This window comes from Panthera uncia (assembly GCF_023721935.1).
Source record: "Panthera uncia isolate 11264 chromosome E2 unlocalized genomic scaffold, Puncia_PCG_1.0 HiC_scaffold_20, whole genome shotgun sequence".
Taxonomy (NCBI): Eukaryota; Metazoa; Chordata; class Mammalia; order Carnivora; family Felidae; genus Panthera; species Panthera uncia.
In genome coordinates this window covers 8,880,460-8,892,146 of record NW_026057589.1, presented here as the reverse complement: position 1 = coordinate 8,892,146, position 11,687 = coordinate 8,880,460, and the positions used below count along the sequence as shown (strand labels likewise).

The 11,687-nt window shown below is 39.9% G+C and overlaps 1 protein-coding gene across 1 annotated transcript in view; it reads right to left on the bottom strand.

Moving 5' to 3' along the window:
• Window positions 1-5,110: 5,110 nt before the first annotated feature.
• The window catches only part of UTP4 (UTP4 small subunit processome component), a 31,747-nt gene continuing 25,170 nt past the window's right edge, over window positions 5,111-11,687 (bottom strand). The window contains exons 14-17 of the mRNA XM_049622431.1: window positions 11,300-11,395; window positions 8,014-8,199; window positions 6,428-6,538; window positions 5,111-5,312 (exon numbers count right to left, since the gene is read on the bottom strand). Of these exons, the coding sequence (XP_049478388.1) occupies window positions 5,196-5,312; window positions 6,428-6,538; window positions 8,014-8,199; window positions 11,300-11,395 (510 nt within the window). The 3' untranslated portion in view covers window positions 5,111-5,195. The remainder of the gene's footprint in view (window positions 5,313-6,427; window positions 6,539-8,013; window positions 8,200-11,299; window positions 11,396-11,687) is intronic.

The following is an 11,687-nucleotide window of genomic DNA, read 5'->3' as shown; positions in this document are numbered from 1 at the left end:
TAAGAACCTACACAACAGCCTGGTTTTTTGCCTCCCTAACTGCCAGTCTCTTCTGGCCCTTACTTACACAAATGGGCATGTTTACTGTGTCATTCCTTTGAATTTGAGTAGTTCACAACTGTGTTTTCTACTGAATGAAAATTATTTTTATTTATTTGAGATGGGGGGAGGGGGAAAGACAATCCCACGCAGGCTCTGCACTGTCGGCACAGAGCCCAGCACAGGGCCTGAACTCACAAACCGTGAGACTATGACCTGAGCCAAAACCAAGAGTTGAATACTCAACCGACTGAGCCACCCAGGTGCCTCTGGATGAAAATTCTTAACCACAGACTTCAAGGCCCACTCATACCTGGTCTTATTTCTCACTACCTGTGGCTTAAGCGTTCTTTATCCAAAGTTTATTTACCTTTTCTACACACTTTTCTAAACTGCTTAGCTTTCCTCTGTGGAAATTGCTCTACTCTTAGCTTTTATAGGAACCTCACCTGCTTCTTAGCTACCATACGCAAGGGAAGCTCTCACCCTACGGGGCAAGCTTTCCTAAATAAGACACGCATGCTCTCATTACTTTGGTAGGGTCTGCCTGCCATTTTGGCCTTATTTTTCTCCATTCCCAATATATACGCTGTGTTTCAACCATGTGGAACTACTGGTAGTCCCTGAACCAGGCTATGCTCTCTCTTGCTTCAAGCCTTTGTACTGAGAATGATCTAGGAATGCCTCTTTTCTTCTCTCTTCCCCCTTGATCATTACCACCCAATTCCAAGAGTTATTAGCTCAAGGACCATCTGCTACCTTCACCTGATCTGCTAACTCTACCAGTTAGGTGCCCCTTATCTGTGCTCATCTCTAATGTAGCATTGTTGATTTAGTTGTTTCTCCCCTTCCAGCTAGGCTATGATGTTCTTGAGAGATGAGAACATCTTTTATCTGTTATGGGTAGACAGCATATAGTAGGCACTCAATAAAATTTCAGTTCTGTAACTTCCTAAAGACAAAGGACACAAAGCTAAGCCTTCATATCTGCATCTTTGCTGTCCATATATGAAAGCTACTAGCCACATGCGGCTATTTAAATTAAAAATCAAATAAAAATAAAAATTCTGTTCCTTTGCTGCACATTTAAGTGCTCAATAGTAGGTGGCTCAATTGGTTGGGCATCAAACTTCGGCTCAGGTCATGATCTCATGGTTCATGGGTTCATGCCCCACATTGGGCTTGCTGCTGTCAACACAGAGCCCACTTTGGATCCTCTGTCCCCCCCCCCCCCGCCCCTGCCCCTTCCCTGCATGTGCTCTCTCTCTCAAAAATTAAAAAAAAAAAAAAAAAAAAAAAAAAACACATATATATATATATATATATATATAACAATATATATATATATATATATATATATATATATATATATATATATTAAAGTGCTCAATAGTCACATGGGATAGTAACTATCTTATTGTACAGCACAAACAGAACATTTCCACCACCACAGATAACTGATCTGTACCTTAAAACACCTTAGAATATGAAAGAAAAAAAGCCAACACATTAGGGAAAAAGAAGAGGTTATGAATATGTAATTTAGTTAGCTCAACAGCCAAAACACATTTTAAAAAAGTGAGCAATCTCTTTAGTAAACAAATGCAAAATAAAATGAGATATGATTTTTCACCAATTAGATGAACTGAAACTGAAGTCTTCCACTACACTGGCAGAGCGTAAAGAAATGAGTACTTTAAAACACTGTGGATAGAAATCTAGCCACTCCAAAGGGCAATGAAAAGTGAAAGAAAACGAACACTATATGAGCTAGCCATTTCACTCCCCAGAGAAACACCCCCAAGGAACACTACCCCACTACAACACTCTGTATGATTTACACACAAGCCTGCCCAAAGCACTCAATAAATCAAGTTAAATCAAGCTAAATCGAGCTAAATCAAGCACTCATTCAGACCAAGAAATGCTTAAACACCTTCCCTGCAGCCTGTGAGATGGAAAATCTTTGGTGTATCATGCTTGCTAATCATATTTACAATTGGGTCCCTACAACCAAGAGACAGTAGGGGAACAACTGTAAGGATGCCACCTTGGCCTCTCACGAACTGTTGTGTCACCATGGGAAAAATAACTTCCCCTCTTGGTCTCCATTTCCATAAGTATAAAAAGGAGGCCATGAGGCAGTTTCTTTCGCAAATCTTATTTCTTCTACCCTCAACCGCAACAACAGTCAGAACAGCTTCACTTTTATCTGTATATTATGGTTCAGAGTACTGTTTGAAAAAAGTTTTGATGCTTAAAAAAAAAAAGCTTAAAAAAACCTCCACGCTATGCTTCTTGCCTCTAATATTCCAAGATTTTAGTTTCTGTCTAATCTGCTATAAATCTCCAGGCTAAAGGGTACATTATCCATCTAGAGATCAGATTACTAACTACTATATAAGAAAAGTGAACTTTTAAAGCATTTAAGTTGGCAAAAAAGACCTTTTCTAGGTTAGTTCTCAGATCAAAATTTTTCTGTAGAATCCAAGTAGGAGCCATAGTCTGCAAAATGCCCAGAACAGAAACAGGCTGCTTCTAGGTTTCAGAGATTCCTGAAGATAGAGTCACCCTGGAACACCACACATGCACCGAAGTGTTCCTCTTATTTAAAACTGCTTTGCCTTCCCTTCCCCTGATTTCTCTTAACTTGCCCCAATCAGTTTCTGCTTCATTGGTATTCAAAGTTCTCTACTTAGGAAGAATTTCAAGACCCAAAGATCTTACTTCCCATACCATTTATGGAAATCCAAATCACTGACTGGAAATGTTGCAAAGGAATGCTTTCTACTTTCAAAACTTTTACTTCTTCACTCATGATCTGTGAGCCCTGTCAGAATTACACCCTCCATAATCCTTACAAGATTCCAGAATATATTTAAGGTTAACTAAATCAAGTCTTAAACTAGACTCCAGTTCATACTTTCTGAATTTACAGCTCTAGAGTCAGTGAAAAGCAAGTGAGTTAATATTTAAGGCATCCTAGCCTCCTTCTAGTCATACTCAATGAACACCAGTGAATGGAACTTTGGTTTCAACCACACAAAAGACCTGAACACTTCTTAAGAAGGGCAGGATCTTACAGTCTACTGATCCAGTCTAAAGCAGACCAGGACAGAATGCCTCAGGAAATCTATTCAAGTAAGAAGAAAGGAAAATTATTTTATACAGAGGGCCTAAAAGCTTGCAGCTATTTGTTTAAATTACTTCTAGGGGCACCTGGGTGGCTCAGTCAGTTAAGCGTCTGACTTCAGCTCGGGTCATGATCTCACCGTTCGTGGGTTCGAGCCCTGCATCAGGCTCTGTGCTGACAGCTCAGAGCTTGGAGCCTGCTTCAGATTCTGTGTATCCCTCTCTCTCTGCCCCTCCCCTGTTTGCACTCTGTTTCTCTCTCTCTCCCAAAAATAAATACATATTAAAAAAACTTAAAAAGAATTATTCCTATTATGGGAATTTCCATGTCTATGTGGATTCCCTGTATATCTGCTATTTAATGTGATTTTCTCTTGCTAAAAAATAAAGAACTCCTATTTCTGTAAAAACAAAAAAACCTGAACAGGGAGAGAAGTGGCATCCATTATAAACCTGTTTTATCTACTTCCTCTTAGCAAACCTGAAATAGGCTGTCCTTTATGTTATAAAGTACTGGGCTTTGCTTCTCTCTTATTACTTCTCTATTAACTCTCTTCCCACCTATCTACCTTAAATTCTCACTTTTTTAATTTCCCTTTCCAGGGTGGAGGATGGGCTTCATCTTAACAAAAATGTTTCTCACCAGCATTTTATTCATGATGTCATCAGAACCCATATCCTTCTCTGCCTGTACCACAGCCCTCCAACCGAAAACCAAACAAACAAAACCACACATTCTGGATTTCCACAAGCATGCAACAGAATACATCCACTCAGATGGGAAGGAAATCGATCTGCTCAGGTCAGGTTAACTTGAGTTCTTCACTTTCTAGTTTAAAAGACTACATTAAAACTAGTCAGTTGATAATACCCATGGGAGTAACAATGTGAAAGCAGTAGAAGATGGAAAAGGTAAGATATATGGCAGGCTTTCTGGTCCCACCCTCCACACCTACTCTCAACAAAAATCCCTGCCCAGTGTTTCCTTAATCTTTGAAACTGGCATATTAACATATTACATATTAATATGTAAACATCAACATTAATATATAAATATTAACATAAAATATTATTTATGTTAATTTAATATCAACATATTAACACTAATATTAACATATAAATGTATACAGTATATATTAATTTTAACATATAAAATATATACAGTATATTATATATGTATACATTTTTGTATACATATTATGTATGTATACCTATATTATATACATTTATATATGTGTATTAGGTGAAAGATGGTTAATGAAATTAGTATCCCAAGCCTGATTTTTTCCCTTTATTGGTTTTTTTTTTTTTGAGAGAGACAGCAAGAGAGAGTGGGGGAGGTGCAAGGGGGGGTGCAGAGGATCCAAAACGGGCTCTGTCTTGACAGCAGCAAGCCCAGTGTGGGTTCAAACCCATGAACTGCGAGACCGTGACCTGATCCCAAGTAGGACGCTTAACCGAATGAGCCGCCCAGGCACCCTTGATTTTTTTCCCTTTAAATAAAATAAATGGCTGACTGTCAGAGGCCAAAGGCATAAGTTTTTGAGATGGGGCTTTGCGTTAAAATTCTTCCTTGAAACATAAGGCTGATTATCACTATTGGTAGTTAAGCTATCTTGAGCAAACAGGCATAGCTCCCCTGCCCTCTAGGGCAATGCTGGGCAGGTCCCCACACCTCTGCATTGGCTGCAGGCAGGAGGCTGGCAGACAGTGAAGGTCATCAGCCCTCTGAAGCAAGCCTCAGGCAGGCGTTAGGGAAGAAAAGATAAGAACCATCTTTTTTCCCTGAGATTGTGGTCTAAAGAACAAACAGGATGAAGTGGTAGCTGCTTAGAACATTATCCCAACTACAAATACCTTGGAATTCCCATTCACTTGAGTCATTGAAGGGAAATTACTGTCCATTATTTTGGAAGATAACATTCATAATGACTAGTCCTAAAGAATAACTTTGCTTTATTATCATGATTTGTGAAAACAAACAGAGCAGACAGTTCAAGGAAGGGCACAGACCGTGCCCTATTTTAGGTCCCAAATTTCTTCTTTTTGATGGGTGGTGGGAGCTGAGCGATGATGTCATCCAGAGGCCGTTCTACTGCCACCAGTGTTCTTTCATCCAAAAGATCCATGAAGAGCAGAGGCTGTAGAGAGATGACAATGACTCTACCAGGAGTTAGGCACCAGGGCTAGTCCTGAACAGACTAACTAGAGGTAAAAGGTCAGCCTCGTTCAAGGCTGGAGTAATTGAAATCTCTGACAATCCTTCCTGCCTTAGGACTCAAAGTAGTTGGTGAAGTTGGGAACTTTATTTTTTATTTTTTAAAAGTAATCTCTATACCCAACGTGGGGTTCCAACTCACGACCTCAAGATCAAGAGTCATACGCTCTTCTGACTGAGCCAGCTAGGCACACCAAGGTTGGGAACTTTTAACTGACTTCGTTAATAATAAAAGATTTCAACAAGATTTTTCATGTTTTTCTATATAGAACATCTGTTCCATAATTTCTTAGGAATCAATGTTAAGCGACGGCTTTGGAGCCTAGATTCTTGGCAAACAGCAAGTTACAAATGCATCAAGAAACTAATCATACTTAAATAATTTACAGATGTCCCTCTTAAAAAAAAATTCTTACAGACCCCTGAGAAAATGTTCCAGGACACCCAAGGAACTCTAATCTGAGAAGCATGAAAATGGAACTTTGGAGTTGGCACAAATAGTTGTAGTATCGTAAGTTCAATCAATATTTGTTTCATATACAATGAAAAGCTTAGCCAAGAAAGTAAAAGTCACAATGACTAAATTCAATGACTTCCACTTGCCTGAAATTTATCTTGTGGACCATTCTCCAATTAGAAGTCACATTAGAAGAAGAAGAAAAAGAAGGGGGGGGGGGAGACGGAGGACGGGGGAGGGAGTGGGACAGGGAGAAGGAGACTGAGAAGAAGGAGAAGGAGTAGTAGTAACAACCTTTCAAGGCCAGCTTTAACACAAAAACACCACCTAAGATTCAACATAATTTCTCACCACCTACGTATTTCACTTTGGGGAAGTATGATGTGCACGCCTCTAATCACCTCAAAGATAATGAAATACAAATGTAAGGAACAGACACCCTCAGAAAGGTACCTGTCTCCCCAAATCAGGTATTCTGCATATAAAATGAAGGTGCTCTTGTCTGCTTAATGTGGAGCTTATTACATTTTGATAATATCACAAGGAACCAACTGTCTAGAATATAATGCAAGATGTTTTACCTTATATATCTTAGAAATTTTAAAGGCATGGGCGGTACGCCTCCTGATGACATCTGATTCGTTCGTGGGAGGAAGAGGATTGTACAGTAAGGTTTTGTCATTTGGAAGAGGCTAAAAAGACAAAGACATACTGTTTAAATCGTCATTTTATTGGGCTTCTACAGAACAAAGGATTATAGTGACTTTTCAGGCAAACACCACCTTCCAACCTTCATATTAGACATTTTCTACCTCCCTGGCTCTCCTTACTTCAGTAAGAAAGCTGTAGCCACTCTTCTAGGTATACTGTAGAGGGTGGGAGTATGAAGCAAAGAGCATGGTATTCTATACCAGCAAGATCAAAGGGCCCAGCTGGGGATTCTGGCCAGTCTTGTCAGTAACACTTTGTGAGACAGGAACAAACTGGCATGTACAGGAGCTCAGCCCATACAGGCTCTGCTTTCTAGACTCTTGCCCCAACCAGATCATGGACAGGCCAAGTGACTAAAGTTCTCCCCAGGCCAAAACTGAAACACAAACCACCCCCACTGATGTCACTGACACCTCAAGAGATGGCGTCTGGCCAACCAAGTGATATTTCATCTCTGACTTCCTTGGGAAATAGCTCTGCCCAGCATGAGGAAGTGATGGACTTATCACCGATGCTTGACAAAAAATATGGACAGCCCTGGGCTGAGTTACAAAGAGGCAAGTGAGTGGGAGAGGCCCTTCCTGTATCACTCATCCTGCAGAAGGCACTTGTCAGCCAGCTCTGTTTCCCACGCCCAGAGGATACAGGGTCCACGAAATGAGTTCCAGTGACACATCATGCACATCTCCTTGAGAGCCATCTGTTGCTTTCCCCATGGTTCCTTCCACCCCCACCTTTACAGATACACCAAACACTGTGCGTTAGGTGTAACCTAGGCCCAAAGTGCATTACAGGCATGGCCACAGCTCATAGGGCTCCTAGGAATAAAGTATCTGCCCAGAGAAGACATTTAAATTTGGGGTGAATCAAAATAGCAGCTGGCAGAGGGTGGAATCTAGAACTGAAAAAAATGCTCACATCCCACCTGCATCCTAGCCATAAAGAACAGAATTTTCCTGGATGGGCTTTTTTCAAGACATTAAGACCAACTCTTCAAGCTTACAGTGTTTCAGCATATTCAGGCAAGGGGCAAAAGTGGTCAAGACCTCAGCCTGTGTCTCCTTTAATAAAACTGTGCTATTTATTCACTCACCCCAGGGTGCAAAGGTGTAAGTGATTCAGCCAAATCAATGGTATTCCCCATGACAGTTACCTTCTGAACACTGACCTAATCACTTTCCTCCTTAAGTTTATATGTTCATACGCAAAGCAGAGAAATGGTCAAAATCAGCAAAAACCAGTGCACAAAGGCCTCCTTCTACCCTGGGAGCCTCACAGGCCTGAGAATGAAAATAAAGAACTCTGCAAAACAAAAGTTCCTCTCATCCAAAGAATATGTCAGGACATTTTATTGATTCTTCCTTCTCTTAACTCATACTTGTTGCTTTTAGAACTTGAAAATTCTTAAGTACAGATGAATCAGTGTGAGCACAGGTAGTAGTAGTGGAGAACTCACCAATGACTTGTCTATGATGCAGAACATATAGGCATCATGGAGAAGGATGTGCATTGGTCTCTTGGGATGAAAACTGATGTGTGTGATGGGAGTATCCCTTTGGAGCCAAAGGTAATGAAACCCTTGCTTCTGGATGGTCCGGCTCCACTCTGTATACTGTTTGTCTGGGATGCTGTACTCAAATACCTGAGAAAGGATACGATACAGGAGAAATGCACACTAGTACCCAGAAAACCTGGAAGGGTATCTCTCATTCCTAATCAGAAAATATCTATACAAAACCTGACTATATCATGCTCAGCTTTACGCTTTCTACTGTTTTTAAGTAAAACATTTTTAAGGTAAACTATGGCACAGTAAACAAAATAGCACAGAAAGGTTTACAGTGAAAAGTCACCCTGTCATCTTGACATCTCCCTTTCCCAAGAGTAGTCTATTTTGTTCTTTTTAAAATTTATTTATTTTGGGAGAGAAAGAGAGCAAGCAGGGGAGGTGCAGAGAGAGAGAATCCCAAGCAGGATCTGCACTGACAGTGCAGAGTGGGGCTCAAACTCTCAAACCAAGAGATCATGACCTGAGCTGAAATCGAGAGTCCAATGCTTTACAGACTGAGCCACCCAGGTGCCCCCAAAGCAGCCTATTTCTGTTTAAAAAATGTTTTAATTTACATCCTAGTTAGCATATAGTGCAACAATGATTTCAGGAGTAGATTCCTTAATGCCCCTAACCCATTTAGCCCATCCCCCCTCCCACAACCCCTCTAGCAACCCTGTTTGTTCTCCATATTTAAGAGTCTCTTATGTTTTGGTCCCCTGCCCTGTTTTTATATTATTTTTTCCCCTTCCCTTATGTTCATCTGTTTTGTGTCTTAAAGTCCTCATATGAGTGAAGTCGTATGATATTTGTCTTTCTCTAATTTCACTTAGCATAATACCCTCTAGTTCCATCCATGTAGTTGCAAATGGCAAGATTTCATTTTTTTTGATTGCTGAGTAATGCTCCATTGTATATATATACCACACCTTCTTTATCCATTCATCCATCGATGGGCATTTGGGATCTTTCCATACTTTGGCTATTGTCAATAGTGCTGCTGTAAACATTGGGGTGCATGTGCCCCTTCGAAACAGCACACCTGTATCTCTTAGATAAATACTTAGTAGTGCAACTGCTGGGTTGTAGAGTAGTTCTATTTTTAATTTTTTGAGGAAACTCCGTACTGTTTTCCAGAGTGGGTGCACCAGTTTGCATTCCCACAAGCAGGGCAAAAGAGATCCTTTCTCCACATCCTCGCCAACATCTGTGGTTGCCTGAATTGTTAACGTTAGCCATTCTGACAGGTATGAGGTAGTATATCGCATTGAGGTTTTGATCTGTATTTCCCAGATGATGAGTGATGTTGAGCATTTTTCATGTGTCTGTTGGCCATCTGGATATCTTCTTTGGAGAGGTGTCTATTCATATCTTTTGCCCATTTCTTCACCGGATTATTTGTTTTTTGGGTGTTGAGTTTGATAGGTTCTTTATAGATCTTGGATACTAACCCTTTATCTAATATGTCATTTGCAAATATCTTCTCCCATTCCATCGGTTGCCTTTTAGTTTTGCTGATTGTTTCCTTCGCTTTGCAGAAGTTTTTATTTTGATGAGGTCCCAACAGTTCATTTTTGCTTTTGTTTCCCTTGCCTCCGGAGAGCGTTGAGTAAGAAGTTGCTGCAGCCAAGGTCAAAGAGGTTTTTGCCTGCTTTCTCCTCGAGGGTTTTGATAGCAGCCTATTTCTTATTTACATCTTTCCAGATATTTTATGCATACAATATATGCTATTCTGCATGTTGCATTTTTCATTTAGCATTATACCATGGAGACTGACCCATGTTGATACCAATAACTTTATCTATATATCACTCTTGCCTCCTTAAAGAACACACAACAAGCCATTCACTTTCTGGATGTACCATGATTTACTTATCTCATCTGTTTAATGGACACTTATTTCCAGTCTTTCACTACTGTAAACAAGGCTGCAATGATGATCTCGGTATCAATGTCTTTTTGCACAACTCAAGGTTTATATCTACAGGAAGAACTTTTAGAATTAGAACTTGTGAATCAAAGATTACATGGATTTAAATTTTTTTTTACATATCTCACTGTGTCCTTCCAGCACTGTGTACTATCAACTCTACTGATCTCTGCTAATCTAAAAGATATAAAAAATTTCCCACCAGCTTTAATAACTGAAGCCCCTATGGGACCAAATGCCAGGAAAAGGCATCAGGTGGACTTATGTGTGACAAAGACAAACATGTGGCTTCACTAATCTTTCAGACTCTAGTCAAGGACAAAAACCCACAAAACTGAAATGAGAGATTTCATTTTCTGAATAGAACATATACATGTGCGCATGTGTAAGATCATACTTAATCTTTCCAACAGCTCAGTGAGGGAAGTATTATGCCCATTTTACAGATGAGAATATATAAGTATTGATCACTTCACAATGTGTTCTATAACTCAAATATTAAAAAAAAATTTTTTTTAATCTTTATTTATTTTTGACAGAGAGAGAGAGAGAGAGAGAGAGAGAGAGAGCAAGCACGCGAGTGAAAGAGTACGAGCAGGGGAGGAATATAGAGAGAGGAAGACACAGAATCCAAAGCAGCTCCAGCTCTGAGCTGTCAGCACAGAGCCCAACACGGGGCTCAAACTCACGAACTGCGAGTTCATGACCTGAGCAGAAGTCGGATGCTCAACTGACTGAGCCACCAAGGCGCCCCCACAATTCGGGTACTTTAAAGATCTTCTTACAACTTGGTATGGAAAAAAGCAGTAGGCTATGCACTCATTTTGGTAAGTCTGTTACAGACAACAGACTTCACTATGGCCTGATTTCGTTATTTCAAAACTGAAGGTGAAATACATGATCTTTTCGTCATTTCAACTCTTAGGACCTTACTATATCCTATACCCAGTCTAACACCTGGGTCTATGTCATCTCTAATCTATAAACAATCAGTAAAATGAGTACTTAAAAACTGCTCCTCCTTCCTGTACTTCTTTACTCTATAATCTCAGTGCTTCATCATTCCATTGTGCCCATCAAGCCAAAGGATATTACTGGCCTATAATGTACCCAGGCTACACACAAAGTTTCACTTCACACAGGAGGAAACTACCTATATATCATCCAGTACTTTTAATTAAAAGCTCCTCCAAAATTGTCATTATCTTAGCTTCCTAGTTATTATCCAGCAGAAAGGAATTAGAAAGCGCTGGTATCTCTTACCTGCTGATCAGAATGAGCAATGACAAGGTTGTTGGTATTGGGGGCAATAGCCAGAGCAGTCACAGGGAAATTATAGGCAGGTACTGTGCAGTGAAGCTGAGAACAAATGACAGACACAAAAGATAACTCTATATACCTCCTTTCAGGAATGACTCGATGGTCTAGGTCAGTTTTTAAATAGCGTTCCTTAGAACTCAAAAGAGTTCTATGGAAGTTCCCACAAACATCAGGCAGTACCCACAAATAATAAACCTTAATTTTATTTAAAATTAAAAAAAAAAAAAAAACCACACATTTAACGCTCACACAACTGACAGCATTTGCAGAAAACTTCAGAATAAAGCTTTTGCTGCTATCTCTCATCTATATGAATTGTTCATAAACACAT